The sequence below is a fragment of the Salvelinus alpinus genome, chromosome 7, assembly GCF_045679555.1.
Source record: "Salvelinus alpinus chromosome 7, SLU_Salpinus.1, whole genome shotgun sequence".
NCBI classification, from domain to species: Eukaryota; Metazoa; Chordata; class Actinopteri; order Salmoniformes; family Salmonidae; genus Salvelinus; species Salvelinus alpinus.
This window is the reverse complement of record NC_092092.1, coordinates 48,050,117-48,071,363: the sequence shown is the minus strand read 5'-3', so window position 1 is coordinate 48,071,363 and position 21,247 is coordinate 48,050,117. Positions and strand designations below refer to the sequence as shown.

The window sequence follows — 21,247 nt, the reverse complement described above, 5'->3', positions numbered from 1 at the left end:
TCTGGCAATTGTGCCGTTATTATGTGCCAGATGTTAAGACTGCAAACAGTTATAAACGGCCCATTTGTGAGGTTGACTTGTCATTTCAATAGGCATAGGCTACAGACTAAAACCCCCGTGCTTCGCGGTTCTTCGGCTTGCAAGCCTCCCCCTTTTTCCTCCAAACAATTCTATTTATGTTTCATCAGACCAGAGGACATTTCTCCAAAAAGTACAGTCTTTGTCCCCAAGTGCAGTTGCAAACTGTAGTCTGGCTTTTTTTATTGCAGTTTTGGAGCAGTGGCTTCTTCCTTGCTGAGGGGCCTTTCAGCTTGTGCTGATATAGGACTCGTTTTACTGTGGATATAGATACCTTTGTACCTGTTTCCTCCAGCATCTTCACAAGGTCCTTTGCTGTTGTTCTGGGATTGATTTGCACTTTTCGCACCAAAATACGTTCATCTCTAGGAGACAGAACGCGACTCCTTCTTGAGCGGTATGACGGCTGCGTGGTCCCATGGTGTTTATACTTGCGTACTATTGTTTGTATAGATGAACGTGGGACCTTCAGGCGTTTGGAAATTGCTCCCAAGGATGAACCAGACTTGTGGAGGTCTACAATTCTTTTTCTGAGGTCTTGGCTGATTTCTTTTGATTTCCCCATGATGTCAAGCAAAGAGGCACTAGGTTTGAAGGTAGGCCTTGAAATACATCCACAGGTACACCTCCAATTGATTCAAATGATGTCAATTAGCCTATCAGAAGCTTCTAAAGTCATGACATAATTTTCTGGAATTTTCCAAGCTGTTTAAAGGCACAGTCAACTTAGTGTATGTAAACTTCTGACCCACTGGAATTGTGATACAGTGAAATAATATGTCTGTAAAAAATTGTTGGAAAAATTACTTGTCATGCACAAAGTAGATGTCCAACTAACCAACTTGCCAAAACTAGTTTGTTAACAAGAAATTTGTGGAGTGGTTGAAAAACAAGTTTTAATGACTCCAACCTAAGTGTATGTTATGTCTGGAAAAAGTAAGTTATAAATTATTCTGTCCTAGTTAAACAATTTATCATCTAGTAGGCTTTGATTAAATGTCCAATATCCTCACCCACATGGAAATTCTGTAAGTGTAATATATTATGCCAATTATGTGATGATTTGACGGCATTCTGTCCCCCATCAACACTTTTAAAACTTTTGGTGCCAGAGAGATAGACATAAGAAAGTAATCAAGACGACTAGCTTGATTAAGCCTCTGCCATGTATATATTACAGGGTCAGGGTATTTAAGCCTCCATATATCCACTAATTCCAATATATCCATGACATTCATGATTTCCTAAGTGCCTGAGGGTGATAGTTTGTAGTGTGATTTCCTTTACGGTCCATAGAGGTATTGAAGACCGTATTAAAATCTCCCACCATAATAATAGTCTAGTGTTGCTTGTAGAGTTAATTCTCCACATTTAATCAAGTACCCCTGACTGCAGTGTGCAGCCGGGCTCAACGTGGGCGGAGTCAAACGTTTGATCCCGCACACCGGCGTTTTTTTGTCCATCTGAGGTTTGACTATTCTAGCCTCGTTCCGTTCGACGAAAATTCCTAAAAGTATCCGTAATGTTCGTAGAAACATGTCAAATGTTTTTTATAATCAATCCTCAGGTTGTTTTTAACAAACATAATCGATAATATTTCAACCGGACCGTAACCTATTCAATAAAAGAGAGAAAGAAAATGGAGAGCTACCCCTCTCGCGCGCAGGAACTAATCAAAGGACACCTGACTACTTTTGAAAAATCTTGCTCATTTTTCAAAATAAAAGCCTGAAACTATGTCTAAAGCCTGGTCACAGCCTGAGGAAGCCATTGGAAAAGGAATCTGGTTGATACCCCTTTAAATGGAAGAAAGACGGGCAAGGAAACACAGATTTAAAAAATGTAAAAATCACTTCCGGGTTAGATTTCCTCAGGTTTTCGCCTGCAGAATCAGTTTTGTTATACTCACAGACAATATTTTTACAGTTTTGGAAACTTTGGAGTGTTTTCTATCCTAATCTGTAAATTATATGCATATTCTACGATCTGGACCTGAGAAATAGTCCGTTTACCTTGGGAACGTTATTTAAATAAATATAAATATATATAATCTGACCCCTAGCGTCAAGATTAAGGGACGTTAATGGCTAGATCGGTCCACGACATTGTTATTATATTTTTTAATCTTGAAATACAAGGGCAAATGTTATTAATCAGTGACTGAAATTTCACGCTGCGTGATATTCACTATCCGGACTTGGAGAGCACTCAACGCGTCGTAGAACTGAATAACGGGGCGTTTTTTTGGCTTAACTGCTTTGGGCAAAAGAAAGAGGCGGACTATGCTACCTGCTGCAGTGCTCTCTCAACCAACACACATGCCTCTGGCGCTCCCCACCACTCACTCACTCACTCACTCACTCACTCACTCACTCACTCACTCACTCACTCACTCACTCACTCACTCACTCACTCACTCACTCACTCACTCACTCACTCACTCACTCACTCACTCACTCACTCACTCACTCACTCACTCACTCACTCACTCACTCACTCACTCAGCAACAGCTTGCCTTACTACCTGATAGTCAGCAGCAGGTCAAAGTGAAATAGATTATTTTTTAAAAGAGAAATTTCATGTCGGTGGCGGTACAACTTAGAAGTGGCCCAAAAACCTACAACCCGCGACCAATACATTTTCACCCACAACATCGTTTTCAAAATAGGCCAATTTTGGGAAAACTGCTGACATGGCAACCCTGGGTTAGATGGTCTTATCTCTGTGATGGTGGTGTTTGTCTCTCTCTTTCTTGCTCACTCAATTTCTCTTTATCACTCTCTCCATTTTGCCATCTTTCCCTCTCCACCCAAACGGATGAGTAATCCCTCTCTTCGGGGTCTGCTCGGTCACCTCCAGCATCTTGCCTAGGCCCTGAGCAGCTGTTCCCTAATTTCAATGGTGCGACATACACGGCCTGTTGCGGCCTCAGCGAATCAATGCCCCTCAATTCAACATCACCTCCCGCCTTCGTCTCCGTATCCAACCAACCACAGGCTAATTTCCGTTCATGATTGGTGTTAATTGTTTCAATGTAAAATTGAAACTCCCCAGACGGGACTGAAGTTATTGCGTCTAATGATGATTCCGAAACCGTTTTGTCTCACAATATGGGCGCTTATTTGACTGTGCCCTCGCTGAATGCAATTAGGGCTTTCTTGCGATTTCTCAATCATCTTTTTTGTGTCTGTCTGTGTTGAGGCTGAGTGAGTCTTGATATAAGGTCTCTTTTATGCCCAACCAGTGAAATGTTGTCTTCAGATGGCTCAGTTGTGATGCGAAACGGGCAAAGGACGATGGGAGTGTTTGGCTCAATGAATAATGTACTTGTCTTTGTGTTTCTACCCCTGCCCAACTGGCACAGAATAATGCTTTATAACAGCTGTCAATTGCAGCTATTGAAGCATCAGGCCTAATTCTCTCCATCCCTGAGTGACATGTTGCATGTTTAATAACACCCATCTTCCTCTCTGCTTCTTCTTTTCATGCCTTTCATTTCATCCTGAATGCTCACAGGAATGCATTAAAGCTCAGGTACTGTGTGTGTGTGTGTGTGTGTGTGTGTGTTGGAGTTAGAACAATGTATTTAAGTGTCACTCCACAACGATACAATAATACAAAATACAGATTTTTTTTCCAACCACATTCTGGACCACTTACATATATTTTTGACACACGAAAAACCATCATGGTCATACATGGTACAGGTGTCATGATACATTACATCTATACACATGCGTGAACAAAACAGTACAGTGTGTTCGATAACCTCTCCTCTGCAGCTGTCTGTGTATGTGATGTGCCTTTGTCTCTCACTTACATGTATGTAGGTAGCTTTACCTTTAGATATAGACTTACATGTCTTTTCATTTAATGGTGTCAAATGTATTTTCCTGTAGCTATATTATTGGGACAAGAATTGGAGAAGCAATTGTGGTTGTACAGAGATTCACTCCTGTGGCGGGCCGGGCGCATGCACGCTGACACAGTCGGCCGGTTGTACGGTATTTCCTCCGACACATTGGTGCGGCTGGCTTCCAGGTTAAGCGAGTAGTGTGTCACGAAGCAGTGTTGCTAGGCAGGGTCGTGTTTCGGTGGATGCATGGCTCTCGCTCGACCTTCGCCTGCAGAGATGGGACATGACTGTAACTACTAATTGAATATCACAAAATTGGTGTTACTTTATACCTGGATTTAGACAAAATCATGAACCAAACCAGTAAGTGGGTTTGTGAACGTGTTTTAATCGATGTGTTGAGGTTTTTCCCGTTTTTACACATTGCTGTGTTGACTACCAGGAGTTGAGTAGCCTACATGACTATTTGTTCTTGCATAGTAAAATTATTTAGTGAAGAAGTGTGAGTCCATTTGAATTCAATCTCTTTTTGACAGCATCCCTTTGATTTAAACAAAACTTTCCATACATGTTTGCCCATGGTCAGAAAGATACTTTTTTGATCTGAATGCCAAAACATTCAGGAGATAAAGGTGCTCAAAGTTGACCCATTTTGGATAAACAGTTGTGTTTGATATAATTTAAAAGATTAGTGTTATTAAACTAAAAACTTTTTCATAAAATTGACATTTTTAAACCTTTAACGTCTATCTAAAAATGCATAAACATATTCTCATATGTTGTAGTTTAGACCCTATTTCATGTGAGGTTTTTGTGTTCCTGCCATCCGTTGAGAAACAACATGCTCTTGAATACAGGGCTGGTGTCATTTCAATCATAGAAATAGAACTCATAGAATTGACCTATCCCTTCAGACCACTGCAGTTTAGCTCGTACACTATTTTAGATGTTCATTGAATTGACATTTTAACTTCTAATTACTACCAAAAAGATCCACCCACCATTGAATGTCAACTTAAATATTGTCTATTCTATTCTCCATATTTCTATGATTTCAATAGGTTTACTGTTGAGGATTGGCAGTATAATTTAAAACAACAGATATTCCCATTTATTTTTAGTACATTTATCCGCCAAATCATGACACCCACCCTGTATTCAAGACCATGTTGTCTTAACCAATGGCGGGCACAACACAAAATGTGTATCTGGGGGGGATTTTTGTTTTGTTTTGATAAAGGTTATTTTATATTTTTATAAAATCTCCAGAAAATACATTTTCGGGATGGAAAAACCATAGAAATACAATGAATATAATGGATTTGGAACCTCTAACCCTGGCAATGGATAAGGTAAAGGGGTCAATGTAACACAGACTGTTCCATTGACCAGATTGGTGCACATTCAACAAATCTGATCTAACAAAGTGGCTATTCGTCATCCATCATGATTTATGTATTGTAAAAGGGCCACAATGTGGTTACTTAATTCCCATTTGGATATATTTGGCGGTTTTCGCTGCATAGCATTTAGAAGGTTTCTCTTTTCAGGTTTAGAAGAAGTGACTGCTAAATGCTAACTGTTGTTCATATAAGCTGGTTTATAGCTCACACACAGAAATCGGTAGTGGTCAGTCGTTTTTAACTGTAATGCAGTTGATTGGTGACTGACACGAACATGTGTTGGGGTTGACATTCATACAAGCATTAAACGACATTTTTTACCTCAACATAGCAAAAATATTTTGCACTGAGGGGACATGAGGAGAATCGGGATCTTTCGAATGGCCTTTTCCCCCACACATTTCCATGGCAATTCCATTGTTTTGGTCAAGTTCGATTGACCTCTTTACCGCATCCATATACAGTTCCAGTCAAAGGTTTTGACATACCTACTCATTCCTGGGTTTTTCTTCAATTTTACTATTTTCAACATTTTAGAATTATAGTGAAGATAATGAAACTATGAAATAACACATGGAATCATGTAGTAACCAAAAAAGTATTAAACAAATCAAAATATATTTGAGATTCTAAAAAGTAATCTTTTGCATTGATGACAGCTTTGCACACTCTTGGCATTCTCTCAACCAGCTTCACCTGGAATGCTTTTCCAACAGTCTTCGAGTTCCCACATATACTGAGCACTTGTTAGCTGCTTTTCCATCACTTTGCGGTCCAATGCTTTATTGCTTTTGTAAAAGAGTTGCCAACACAGTAAGGCAAGGAAATACACATCTAAATTGAAGATGAATGTTGCTTTAATTAATAAATAAATACATTCCGCCAGAAAAAAGTAGTCCGGACAAAAGTCGCATTGCTAGACTGGTTGCTATGCAACAACCACAGGCTAGCTTGCATGCTTACATTAAATGTATGCGAAAACCGAGCATTAGCACCACTTCTAGAGTGACTAACACATGGCAATTATTTATTCATGTTGATCTGAATGTTGCCATTTATTGTGCACAAGTGAAAAAATGGTCCCATGTTATCATTTGTTGTTGGCTTGCCCATGTTATCATTTGTTGGCTCCATGCTGCTGGAAATGGATGCTGTTCTTTTAACTGGGGGAGCTGCTGCTGTGTTGTCAGAGAGCCTAGTGATCCACCCCTTCCAGATTTGGCCTCCAGTAACTTTGAAGAGAGGTTTCGAATCTGTTTTATGACAGACAGTATTTATCATACCTCTGTCTCGTGCCTCTGTCATCCGACAGTTTCTGGATCATGGTGATTCGAAAGCAGTGTTTGTGTAAATCTGCGACGGGCCAGCTCTTTTGCGGCATTTTTGCGAGGAAGTTCACTCCCATCAGCATTTTTGTGTACCTGAAACACAAAACATTAGCTAATAGTTAGGGTAATACTTAGGCCTACATAGCGTCCGGTTATATTGTCAGCGTGCATTAGAATGACTTGGCAAGCTAACAGTTACATACCATATGTAGCCGTTCACTGGTGGGCAGCTGTATCGCGCCCCTCTTCCCTCAACTGTTTAATTACGCCGACTGGGCCTCCCGGGTGGCGCAGTGGTCTAGAGCACTGCATCGCAGTGCTATGCTGCGCCACCAGAGTCTGGGTTCGCGCCCAGGCTCTGTCGCAGCCGGCCGCGACCGGGAGGTCCGTGGGGCGACGCACAATTGGCTTAGCGTCGTCCGGGTTAGGGAGGGTTTGGCCGGTAGGGATATCCTTGTCTCATCGCGCTCCAGCGACTCCTGTGGCGGGCCGGGCGCAGTGCGCGCTAACCGAGGGGGCGGGTGCACGGTGTTTCCTCCGACACATTGGTGCGGCTGGCTTCCGGGTTGGAGGCGCGCTGTGTTAAGAAGCAGTGCGGCTAGGTTGGGTTGTGCTTCGGAGGACGCATGACTTTCGACCTTCGTCTCTCCCGAGCCCGTACGGGAGTTGTAGCGATGAGACAAGATAGTAATTACTAGCGATTGGATACCACGGAAAATTGGGGAGAAAAGGGGATAAAAAATTAAAAAAAAAAAAAATAATAATAATTACGCCGACTGACACATTGTTGCTCATTGTGAATTGGGTGTCCTTCTGTATACTCCATGCCAAACTGAGAGGGGGGTCGTTGATATGTCGGTTCAAGTCCAGCATAGCTGCTAATCCCATATTCTTCGGCATTCATGTTTCTCACTGAACCATACAAGTCCCGTAGAATGACGTTCAGCTCCGTTTTTATGTTGTATTCCCAAACTCACAATGTATCCCTTTTTCTGCACTTCAGTCAGTGAAGCAGGTATGTGCCCACTTTGTTTGTTTCACAATATTCTTTTCGTTTCGGTTTCTCAAGTTTATCTAAATGCCTTATATTGTACATCGGCATGTCGAACTATTGTTGATGTAGCCATTTTATCGAGGTGAAAAGGCTAAACATCAAAGACATGGTATACGGTCTCTCATACACACGACTGAATGATGTTTTATCCAATCAGTATCCAGTATCCAAACTACCCAGTTTATAAATGTTGTTATTATGTTTGCGCAAAATAAAACAGCATTAGCCATAGCAAAATTCAGAGTTGCAGGAAGTTTGCTTTAAAACTGCCTAACGTTCTTTAGGCTCCATGGCAGAATATGTAGAATCTCATGAAATTAGCTTTATAACAGCAACATTTTCTCTCAGGTCCATGCCGAAAAGTGTAGAATTACAGAAAATTTGCTTTAAAACTGCAAACATTTCTGGAGAAATGTGTAGAATTGCAGGAAATTGGCTTAAAAATGAAAAGATGTCTCTACACTGCAAAAATTGTTCTCTAAAATTCAGCCACTTCGACTGGCTGACCGCGCCCATTGCCATGCCCCCTGCCACACACACTACCTAAACCCTTTTTTAATCCATAAAAAACCCTGATATCAATCTCAGCCGTTTGTTTTCCAGTGATGGACATGGATGTCTCATGGTATGGTGGGGTGTGCAAAATGGGTCAACTTTGAGCACCTTTTATCTCGTGAATGTTTTTGCGTCCTGGTCCAAAAAGTCACTTTCTGAGCACATCTACCTACAATGGGCAAATATGCATGTAAGGATTTGTTCAAATCAAAAGAGATGCTGTCAAAAAGCGATTGAATTCAAATGGATTTACCCAGAATAGTGTTTGCGTTACCCTATTAGCTGGCTATTGCTTTAGATTGAATACCACTCCTTAAATGTAGTACGCTCACGTACTCTATCAGATGTTCTGATACTTCAGTATTCTCATGTCCCGATTTGACTCAAGGACGCTGCTGGCTCCGGACAAAATCAGATTAGAGATGGTGAGAAAAATAGGAGTGCTAGGTGAACATTCAGTTCAGAGTTAAGCACAAGATGAATGAGAGCGAGAGAGGAGTCAGACGAACATGTCAGACAGACGCGCCCGTGGAAAAGCAGGGGTCCTATTTTTAGAGCTGTCCTTTGTGGCCTGTTCTGCTGTGCCTAGGTTCAACTGCTGCACGGATGCAAAAGCCCCAGGTTTAAAGGATTTACACAACATCATAGAGACACACAGAGACCGATCCAAGCACTTGCTTCTGTAATGACCGACCTGGGAGAACACATCTTCGTTTTCATTTTTGCCTGCTATGTAAGAAAGTTATGATAAGGGGTGTAGGGGGGACACTTTATCCTCATGTAATCAGAACAGTTTTGAATGTTCACAATTCACATGATAAGAATGTATAGACTGTTATGTAGCCTACATTTGTAACTATTGATTTGCATAAAAACTGTTGTCTTGAACATGGACTGATTTGGCAATTCCCTCATGACTGACTGTTGGTAAGAGTTTGATCTTCCAAAACAAAAGTGTTGCGTACTATGCTTACAGACATTTGAAGGATAATTGAACGTGTAGGCCTAGTAGAGGGTCATATTATGCCATCTAATCTCCCTCTCACTGTCCCATGTCTCTGTCAACATTGGACGAGGACATCAGCATTGTGCCTGGTTTGTGACGTTCTCTGTACTCTTCTACTCCTTACTCAATCTCATGTAGTCGGTCAATGACACACACTGTCTCAGTTTTGCCTGCAAAGATGAAATGTTACGCAGCCAATATAATGGGGGGGTTGAATATACTGTGGTGTTCACCAAGCCACGTTCATTTCCAGGCTTAAACACTTCAACCGCTGATCTTGTTATTTCATATACCTCATTTTACATTGTACAACGCTCAGACCCACTTTCACGTGTTCCAATGGCCGTCAATCATACAGTTTGCAGACCGAGTGTATCTGTTAAGACTGAACACCTCACCATGGCCCCGACACACATCTTAATACAGGGGCATTTCCACCTATTCTCCAGGGCCCGGTTTCCCAATAGCAATGTAACTTAGGCTTACGACTGTTTTAACGATGCGTCGTTACTACAACGGCCGAAGACGTAACATCCATTTCCCCGTCAGAGAACGTTCGCTAAGTGCATCGTTGGAGCATGTGTCGACACTCATAGGATCGAAAGAAAGGAAGCGCAGCTGTCTGATCAGCTTTCAACACTCAAATCTTACCTTAACATTAGGATTATTCCATAATGCTGTAGATCGATCAGCTCCTAGAGAGATATCACCAATATGGCTGCAAATATTGAGGCAGCTTATTCTAATGCTTATACTGTATAATAATGCACTGAATCAAATATTTTGGCACATCATTGCGTGTTTACACATCCTGAAATACTGTACATACAGTACCAGTCAACTTTTTTTAGACATTGTAGAGTAATAGTGAAGACATCAAAACTATGAAATAACACACATGGAATCATGTACTAACCAAAAAAAGTGTTAAACCAAATAAAAAATACATTTTATAGCCACCCTTTGCCTTGATGACAGCTTTGCACACGCTTGACATTGTCTGAACCAGCTTCACCTGGAATACTTTTCCAACAGTCTTGTTCCCACATGTTGAGCGATTTGTATTTTGAAATTTGTGAAATGCAAACTGACAGCCACAATCAATCAGAGAATATAGCTGACGTTTTACGTGTTCATAACCAATTGGGGTTTTATTGGTTTCTTTGAGTTATTTAACTTATATTTTAACTTATTTTGTACATAATGTTGCTCCTACCGTCTCTTATGACAGAAAATAACTTCTGGACATCAGAACTGCGATTTCTCACCACGGACTGGCAGAACCCTTTTTTTCCTTTAACGAGTCCGACGAGCCCGACGTGAATAATATACTGCTTCCCTGGGAACAGGCCCAGATCCCCGTCATTTGTGTGAAGAGAAGGCGGAGAAAAAGCGGCCAGAGGGAGGGCTGCCTCCTAAGAATTCGTAGGCGATCAAATATACCCCCGCATTCTTCCATTCTGCTAGCAAACGTGCAATCTTTGGAAAAGTAAAATTGATGACCTATGCGGAAGATTAAACTACCAACAGGACATTCAAAACTGTAATATCTTATGCTTCACGGAGTCGTGGCTGAACGACGACATTATCAACATACAGCTGGCTGGTTATACACTGTATCGGCAGAACAGCGGCGTCTAAAAAGACAAGGAGCGGCGGACTGTGTATTTTGGTAAATAACAGCTGGTGCACAATAGCTAAGGAAGTCTCCAAGGTTTTGCTCGCCTGAAGTAGTGTGGTCTATTGCTTATCTACCTAGAGACTATTCATCTGTATTTTTCATAGCTGTCTACATGCCACCCCAGACTGATGCTGGCACTAAGACCACACTGTATTCCGCCATAAGCAAAAAGGAAAATGCTCACCCAGAGGCGGCGCACCTAGTAGCCGGGGACTTTAATGCAGGGAAACTTAAATCTGTCGTCCCAAATTTCTATCAGCATGTTAAATGTGCAACCAGAGGGGAAAAAAACTGGACCACCTTTATTCCACACGCAGAGATGCATACAAAGCTCGCCCTCCATTTGGCAAATCTGACCATAATTCTATCCTCCTGATTCCTGCTTACAAGCACAAATTAAAGCAGGAAGCCCCAGTGACTTGATCAATAAAAAAGTGGTCAGATGAAGCAGATGCTAAGGTACAAGACTGTTTTGCTAGCATAGACTGGAATATGTTCCGTGATTCCTCCGATGGCATTGAGAACACCACATCAGTCATTGGCTTCATCAATAAGTGCATCGATGATGTCCCCCCCCCCCCCCCCCCCCCACAGTGACCGTACGTACATACCCCAACCAGAAGTCATGGATTACAGGCAACATCCGCACTGAGCTAAAGGGTAGAGCTGCCGCTTATAAGAAATATCGCTATGCCCTCTGACGAACCATCAAACAGGCAAGGCATCAATACAGGACAAAGATTGACTTGTACTCAACCGGCTCCGATGCTCGTCGGATGTGGCAGGTCTTGCAAACTATTACAGACTACAAAAGGGAAGCACAGCCGCAAGCTTCCCAGTGACATGAGCCTACCAGATGAGCTAAATTACTTCTATGCTTGCTTCGAGGAAAATAGCACTGAAACATGCATGAGAGCATCTTCTTGAGATGTTGCTTCAATATATCCACATCATTTTCCTCCTCATGATGCCATCTAGTTTGAAGTGCACCAGTCCCTGCTGTGGCAAAGCACCCCCACAACATGATGCTGCCACCCCCAGTGCTTCACGGTTGGGATGGTGTTCTTCGGTTTGCAAGTGTCCCCCTTTTTCCTCCAAACATAACGATGGTCATTATGGCCAAACAGTTCTATTTTTGTTTCATCAGACCAGAGGACATTTCTCCAAAAAGTACGATCATTATCCCCATGTGCTGTTGCAAACCGTAGTCTGGCGGTTTTGGAGCAGTGGCTTCTTTCTTGCTGAGCAGCCTTTTAAGTTATGTCGATATATGACTTGTTTTACTGTGGATATGGATACTTTTGTACCAGTTTCCTCCAGCATCTTCACAAGGTCCTTTGCTGCTGTTCTAGGATTGATTTGCACTAGGAGACAGAACGCTTCTCCTTCCTGAGTGGTATGACAGCAGCGTGGTCCCATGGTGTTTATACTTGCGTACTACAGTTTGTACAAATGAACCTGGTACCTTCAGGCATTTGGAAATTGCTCCCAAGGATGAACCAGACTTGTGGAGGTCTACAATTTTCTATCTGAGGTCTTGGCTGATTTCTTTAATTTTCCCATGATGTCAAGCAAAGAGGCACTAGGTTTGAAGGTAGGCCTTGAAATACATCCACAGGTACACCTCCAAATGACTCAAATGATGTCAATTAGCCTATCAGAAGCTTCTAAAGCCATGACATTATTTTCTGGAATTTTCCAAGCTTTTAAAGGCACAGTCAACTTAGTGTATGTAAACTTCTGACCCACTGGAATTGTGATACAGTGAAATAATCTGTCTGTAAACAATTGTTGGAAAAATGACTTTAGGTTTACTTGATAGCTACCTACACAAATAGCTAGCTAGAACAAAGTGTTAAGATTAAATATTCATTAAAGAGATTTAAAAGCAATACAAATAAAAGTTGTCATGCACAAAGTAGATGTCCTAAACGACTTGTGTTTTAAAAACGAGTTTTAATGACTCCAACCTAAGTGTATGTAAACTTCCGACTTCAACTGTACATATTACCTCAACTAACCGGTGCCCCCACAAATTGACTCTGTACTGGTACTCCCCTGTGTATAGTCTCGCTATTGTTATTTTACTGCTGCTCTTGAATTACTTGTTGCTTTTATTTCTTTTTTTTAACTGCATTGTTGGTTAGAGGCTCATAAGCATTTCACTGTAAGGTTGTATTCAGTGCATGTGACTAATAACGATTTGATTTGGTTCCCATTCAAGTCAGAACTGGCAGCCATTGCTGGTGTACCCATGAGTTTAACAGTCAAATTGCCAGTGTTAGAGGTTCCAAAACCCTTCTATGGTTTATATGTCTATGGCCATAATGCAACAAGTGGTTCTATATTTGGCGAGAATGCTGCCCAAATTGCGGCCTTCTCAACTAAGCTGTGGATAAAGTTTTATCACAAGCACTATTTTTTCTATCTATTGATCTTTTGTGAGTAAATTAGGTTCTCTGGTGTAGTATTTCCACTGATTTTATTTGTCTGTTCAGACAGGAGTATTATAGTTTTTGGAATATTTTTTTTTTTTAATATATTTTTGGGGACATTTTTTCAATTTCAGGGGATGCTGCAGCACCTCCAGCACCCCTACTTCCTGCAGCTATGGCCTTAATGGCCTTAAGATGCTTTTGGGAAACCGGACCCTGGCTGTTTTTGATCCCGCTTACTTGCCCATCATCCTGGGAGATGTCTGAGCCTATTATTTCAGGCCTTTCCTCTTCCTCGCCCTCCCCATCCCTCTCCTCCCCTCATATCGGTTGTCACAAGTTACCACAGCCACAAAGTCAAAATTGTCTGTGTCCTAAGTTCATGAAAACAAAAATGTGCTTTTTGGACTTAATTTAAGATTAGGCATAAGGTTAGCAGTGTGGTTGAAGATTAGGTTCAAAATCAGGTCTTTAAAAGAGAAATGGTTGAAATAGGCAGGGTTTAGCCATAATTATGACTTTGTGGCTGTGGTAACCTGGTTTGGCTGGCAAATTGTGTCCACTTCCTGCCCGGACAGGAAACGTGCCCACGCCAACTCATGCCAACAGCAACACAATACTTTGCTGCCTCTTGAACTGGCACAGGTGGCGTGGGAACAGCAGCATCAGGAAGTCGACCCTAGAGGAGGAGATGGTAGCAGTTTATTAGCAACTTTGTTTTTATAAGTAAGGGTCCTGGCCCCTTTATTGATATGCACAGTCAGCAATTTAACAAGGCTTTAGACTCTTTCACATATACTAACATGAAGATAATGTACTGTGGGAATTACACCGTCATGGTCAGTTTTGGCAGGCTGGTAGCGTCCGTTTTAGCTGCTTTGGTTAGCTTGACTGGTGCTAATCGCTCACTGGTTGTTAATCCGTTTCATATTTGCTGTTGAAATAACCAACCGTGTTGCAAAACTAATAAGAAACCGAGACTTCTCAATTTATAGCCAGGCATAATAAATCTCTTCTTATATGCTATTGGCCTATTTAAGGAATGGCAAATGTTACCCAATGGTAAGAGTATTTGCATTGGTTAACCTTTTGAAATTGTCATTTCAGTGGTTTATCTAGCGAGGTATTAGTACCGGTATTTGCTTTGACTGGTACTTATTGACTTGTAGGAAGATGCAGAGGGGGAGAGAGGAACGTTTAAGCTCTTAGTCTTTGTACTGATGTCCAGCTACTGTACTGCGTGTGAGTGGGGAAGGCCATGTCAGATTTGCTGTTTATAGTAGCTTGATAGATTCACAATATATTTATCCTTGATACAGTAGCTTTGTGGAATAGACTTGGTTTTTAAATTGGCACTTTCTTTTGTCCTAATTTTCTTGTTTTCTTTGGTTCATCGCATGCAGTCGTGCTAGTAATAAAACTAACTGTAAAATGCTTTTTATCTAAAGACTACATAACTCTTGCTTTTATGTGCTTGTTGTCTGCCTACAGCATGCACCTGTGTATATCTGTACACATACATGTGAGTTTGCTTTTCTCTTCCCTACCGTGGTAATGAACTTTGTACGACCCTAATGCTATGCATCCCGAACCCATAATGTTTGGAACAAACTCATAGCCACGGTGGTTAGCAGAGAACATTACAAATGGCTGGTGTCAAGGCTTTTCTGACCCCTCGAATGAATCTGAATCCATTAATGTTACGCACCGCTAGCATTGTTACATCAGTGTTCCAATCAAGTAAAATCAATGCGCCCCTGCATTTCCTTTGCATTTAGATTGAGGTTGTTCAGCAGAATGCCAACCCCATAGTCTATGTCCAAAATGGCCCCCTATCCCCTAAATAGCACCCTATGGGCCCTGGTCGAAAGTAGTGCACTATATAGGGAACAGGATGCTATTTGGAACGGAGCCGTAGTCTCGTTGTCACTGGAAAGCGTAAAAGTGCGACCAATCGTGTCTGGTTGTGGTCCCCAGACACGACCCCCAACAACACCCCCCCACTGCCCCACCCATTGCCGTGGTGATGTAATGACATAATGATGCCCCGGTCCCTTGACTATTGTTGCCAGCAATGCTAATGACACCGTCATCAGCACCAGAAGCAAACACCTGAGCTTGTTTTGGTGATGCATTACATCATCGCCCGGGGCCTAGAGAGGGTGATGGGAATGATGTCACAGTGGGTATTCTCATGTTCCGTCGGATGGAGGCCAGCCGGCCAATAATAAATGCAACCCCTGGTTTTGAGGCATTGTCTCTATTAACGCAGTAGTTATACGGTGTATACGTGAACAAATAGCCCCCTCAAGCACGACTCAATACACTCAATGTGTAAATGTAGTGTTTACTATTCCATTGACCTACATTGATCTGCATCAGAGAGCCATATATAGATGGACTGTACATACGCATGTTCAGTAGTTGTTGTTTTCCTATCCAACACTGCAATAACAAAAATCACTATAGGTCACTTTGCCACACCACATCCAAGGCTAATGTAAGGATGGTGTAAACAGAAAAGTTGCATATCTGAAGGCAGCACTGGCAACACATACACTATATATACAAAAGTATGTGGACACCCCTTCATATTAGTGGATTTGGCTATTTCAGCCACACCCGTTGCTGACAGGTGTATAAAATCGAGCACACAGCCATGCAATTTCCATTGACAGTAGAATGGCCAAACTCACAGAATGCGACCACCGAGTGCTGAAGCGCGTAAAAATTGTCTGTCCTCGGTTGCAACGTCAGCACAAGAACTGTTCGTCAGGAGCTTCATGAAATGGGTTTCCGTGGCCAAGCAGCCTCTCACAAGCCTAAGATCACCATGCACAATGCCAAACGTCGGCTGGAGTGGTGTAAAGCTCGCCCCGATTGGACTCTGGGGCAGTGAAAAAGCGTTCTCTGGAGTGATCTGGCAGTCTGACGGACTAATCTGGGTTTGGCGGATGCCAGGAGAATGCTACCTGCCCCAATACATAGTGCCAACTGTAAGTTTGGTGGAGGAGGGATAATGGTTTGGGGCTGTTTTTCATGGTTTGGGCTAGGCCCTTTGGTGCCATTGAAGGGAAATCTTAACACTATAGCATACAATGACATTCTGTGCTTCCAACTTTGTGGCAACAGTTTGGGGAAGGCCCTTTCCTGTTCTAGCATGACAATGCCCCCGTGCACAAAGTGAATTTCATACAGAAATGGTTTGTCGATCTGTGTGGAAGAACTTGACTGGCCTGCACAGAACCCTGACCTCGACCCCATTGGACACCTATGGGGTGAATTGGAACGCTGACTGCGAGCCAGGCCTAATCGCCCAACATCAGTGCCCTACCTCACTAATGCTCTTGTGGTTGAATGGAAGCAAGTACCCGCAGCAATATTCCAACATCTAGTGGAAAGCCTTCCCAGAAGAGTGGAGGCTGTTATAGCAGCAAAGTGAGGACCAACACCATATTAATGCTCATGATTTTGAAATGAGATGTTCGACGAGCATACTTTTGGTCATGTAGTGTATTTTGTTAGTGTAACAAAGCTATTTGTCTTTGACGGTCATTGTTGGAACACTGCTAGGTTTTCCTATTTGCCCGTTGGGGCTTTGATTCACATTTGAATTGGCAGTTTATTATTGTGCCATTTCAAGATAATAATATCAGCTCCAAGTCACTCGGCTGCCTATTGTTCATTGTTTTGGGGTGTGTCCTAAATGGCACCCTGTTCCCTATACAGTGCACTACTTTTGACCAGGACCCAGAGTGACTGTAGGGAATAGGGTGCCATTTGGGACGTAGGCTTGCATTGCCCTTTAAGCCATTGTTCGCTGTGCCTTCGTCATTTTAAAGCGCTGTTCTTCTCATATCTCAGTGTCCGTCACCAAGCCTGGCCCGCTGGCCTCATATCTGACAGGGGCCCTTTGTGTTGCCAATAACCAGAATCCCCTAGGGCAGCTGGCGGCTGTTTGGCCCACCAAGTATTCCCACTCATAATAGAGAGATATACAGTATGTGATCGTGTACAAATGTGAGCAAGTTTTAAAATGATGTTTTAATCAAATATTATATGCGTTTGGGCTTCTTGCATTCCATTTGCGGTCTACAAATGATTTGTAATTATGTTCTGGCCCCCTGATCATCCACTCAAGACAAAATCGGCCCACGGCTGAATCTAGTTGATGATTCCTGCCCTAGAGGAATGGGCATCCCCTGTGTGTATGTATGTATGTATGTATGTGTGTGTACCTAGTGGTATATTGTGAAGGGTGGTTACAGTGTGTGTGCGCTTGCGAGTCATGATTTGATAGATCCTTCAGCCCTGTCTATGATGTGATACCACAGCCCATGATCGATGGGGGCCTTTTCCCCAAAGTAGGACGGGGGAGGCGGTGACGAGATGGCTTCTGTCTCTGACACAAATGTGTGTGCCCCCCTCTCTCTTCTCTCTCTCTCTCTGTGTCTCTCTCGCTTTCTACTTCCTCCATCTTTCTGTGTCTCTATGCTTCTGTCGCCACAGCAACCACCAAAGGCCCCGTGGGGGCGAGTCATGCTCAGTCGCCGTGGTTACTATACTCCAGCCGTTTGACAGTGGTGACATCATTGTCATACTAATTCAAGGAGAACTCTGTTCATCTCCATAGCCATGGTCCTCTTTAATTGTATTACCCACTGTCTTTGAGCAAGTCTTTATCAGGCCCACCTTTCCTCTTTTTTCTCCTCTCTCACTGAAGAGGATGCTCCCCCCCTCTCTCTCTCCCCCTCGCTCTCTCTCCACCGCCCAGGAAATTGCTTTCCTGGTTCTGTTACCATGCCAACTGGCTGCAGCCGCGGTCCTCTGCTGAAGTGAGTGTGATAATGGCATTACTCTCGCTGGGCTCGCCACCTCTCACTAGTATCCTTTTGATTTCTCTCAGCGTTTTGCTCTCCTTTGCGTCCTCTATCTCTCTCTTTCTCTATCTCCCTGTGTCTCTATCTCCCTGTGTATCTGTTTATCTGTCTCTAGCTAGCCTATTCATCCTCATCCCTCTCCGTTTCTCTCCTCCTCTATCCCTCTATCTCTTTTTAAGCCTTGTAGACTGTGAGGTAGAACAGCAGGCACCACCGGCTGGACTCTCAGCATCAGTGAGGGCGGTCCCTATTCAAGCCCCCCCGTCTCTCCCCAATACACACACTGACACACACACGTTCCACTGCTTTGGTCCACAAATGAACTGAGAGTAGTGTTAACAAAGCCAGGATCGTGGAGGCTGTGGCTCCTAGGTCTCAGACTAATCTAATGGCGCGTAAAAGCCGAGTGAGCGAGTCTTTGCGTGCGCGTAGGCGTGTTTGTGACAGCCAGCCTACCATCGGCAGCGAAAGAGAGCAGAGCAGGGAGGGAGAGGTAGGATGAGGGAGCGAACGTGAGTTAAAGTGCTGTCAGCCATTTTAGCCTTTCCCCCCATATTTTTCTGCTTTATTATCCACACACCGGAGCTCACTGGAGGAGGAATCTATCTAATTGGCATCAGCGTAAAAAGAAAGAACGCACGGCGCTCGATTTTTTTTTTCTCTCCCTCTAACCTTTTATCCATCCCTGCGAGACAGTAGCGTGCGCTCGGCTTTGCAGACTGGGCTGTTCTCTCGCTGGGGTTAAACCCCGATGCAGGGCTGCTGGTGCGTCTGAAACCGAAGCCGGCTTCCTTCAGCATCACCCCCTCACTTCCCAGAGAGAGAGACAGCCCCGGTAGATAGCTGAGAGAGGGGAGGAATTGGAGGATGAAGATGGGGAAGAGGCGCGCTGTAGCATAGAGAGCTAGACCAAGAATGTTACATTTTAGTCCGGCGTATATTGTGTCATTATGAAACCATTAGCAGCAGCAGCCAGCCTTGGAGTCCCGAGCCAGCAAGATAAAACCCCGGTAAGTGTCGACGTGTGCGTGTATGTTTTGCTCTATGACCCGATGTCTGGATATGATTCGCTACTCTATAGCCTAATGGATGGTCATCGGGTTTCTCTCAAGCCGCGCTTATATTAATGAATACGCCGGGCCCAGCCCACTATGCTATAGCCCAGCGCCACACAGGAGCGCGGACGCCTTGAATCTCAACCTTATTTATCCGTCAGCCCGTGTGCCAGTAGTGTTGTAGGCTAGTCACCACGACCATGTGCTCGCTGTCACACTCCGGTTGCAAGACGGTTGGAATGGTTTACGACCATGACTCGAGAGTATATGGGTTCCTCATTAAGTTTTATGTGACACTTACGACACAATACTTTGATTGCTTCTTTCTACACAACGCGCCCTTATTAAATAAAGGTTAGCCGACGTCCTGTGCAAATGCAATACAGGTGTCGTAGATCATATTTTTTTGCAAGGGTTGTGTTGAGACGTGCGTGCGGTTTGGTGGAGGCAGCCTTGCGTGGGCTGCTGTCCATGGTGCTAATAGTGACAGCCAGACTAGAGACAGTGATCATGCAGACATTTGTAGGCTACTGAGTGGTCTGCACATGAGCTGTAAATGAATTGATTGGCTGTCAGCGACCGCTGGCTGATATCACTCAACCCCCCGAAGCTTCGTGCATATAGCTGTAAATCACAGCGGTAGACGGATTGTGGAGGGTAAATTACATCTATGTAGCACACAGATTTGGCCTACTCTCTTTCTTTCTCTCTCGCTCTTCCTCCTCAGCAAGCAAGAAGTATGCAAATATATGTATAAGCGAATACAGTGGGAGACGGCAATCAAAGAAGAGTATCATATTTCTGGAGTAGTGGCATCATGCCTGTGACTAATATGGGGAGATTGGAAGCCTATTTAGTGAGAGTAGGTGGTTGTCATAGTAGCGTGGCTGTTATGGGTTAGTGCATCTATTTGTTGACCCGTGTGTGTATTTCTTTTGCACCCTTCTATGATATATAATTACTGTCCATTTAATGGCATTGGACAATGCACCATTTGTTTTCTATTAGATTGCAATATGAGTATTAGATGATTGTCAGCAGCAAAGTTGTATTGTAATGGGTGTCTTATGTGTTGGTTGGTAAGAGTGTTTTATCTCACTTGCTCTCTCCCATCTCTTTGCCATGTTGTGTGTGTGAATATGTGCCCTGGCTGGGTTTAGTGGAGTGGTATCACAGGAAGGGCGAATATCAGGCCTGTTTAATCGGACACCCAGCCCAAACGGCTTTAATCTCTTGATCCCACCCGGCTCAGGAAAGCGAGAATCCCCCACCGTCTGGGGGCCAGGGGAACTCTGGGAATAGCGCCTGCCGTATCTGGTCTTCCAACATCAGCATTTTCCCACCTTCTCTCCAAACCTCAATTTCCCATCTACCTTAGTTAAGTCTCTTTTATTCATTCTCCAGGTAGAAGGAATAGCCTCCAAGCTAGGTCATCCAAGTCAGTCACAGACCTAGTTTCACAGTTCACCCTCCACTGTATACCCGAATCCCCATAAAGGGGTTGAGCCCTGGCCAGCCCTTCCATCCACATCCACGGGGCTGCCGCCAGTGCGGCAATCTAGGTCATTAGGTCTACAGTATAATTTTAGGAGCGCCACATCTGCTCACCATGGAAGGCACAATAGGGAATATAGTGTTGTGGCTCGAGCATTAGAGGATGCTACTGTTCTAATCACATCATGACCAGTTGATTTGTAAATATTTGTGGCTACGGCTCGGATTAGGCAAATTGTGCACTTTGGATTTATTTATTTTTGACCTCGAGATATTTCATGTTAATGATTTGCGCACATCCTTAGAGAGTTTGAGAAATGGTCTCTGTAATGACACGTGTAAAAAAAAAAAAAAAGTATAGCGATTAGCATCCTAGCAGCAGCGCGGATTTAGAATAGTTTAGCGAGCCTTTTTGATGTTG

The 21,247-nt window shown here is 43.3% G+C and overlaps 1 protein-coding gene across 22 annotated transcripts in view; it reads left to right on the top strand.

Moving 5' to 3' along the window:
• The window catches only part of LOC139581110 (rap guanine nucleotide exchange factor 2-like), a 125,758-nt gene that overhangs the window by 72,816 nt on the left and 31,695 nt on the right, over window positions 1–21,247 (top strand). For 2 of the 22 annotated variants that reach the window (XM_071410553.1, XM_071410550.1), the window contains exon 1: window positions 18,594–19,287. The exons of 18 other annotated variants lie outside the window; for them this stretch is intronic. In XM_071410553.1, the coding sequence (XP_071266654.1) occupies window positions 19,228–19,287 (60 nt within the window). In that variant the 5' untranslated portion in view covers window positions 18,594–19,227. Of the gene's footprint in view, window positions 1–18,593; window positions 19,288–21,247 lie in introns of those variants that run through there. 2 more of the 22 variants (XM_071410552.1, XM_071410551.1) reach the window with 1 other exon arrangement.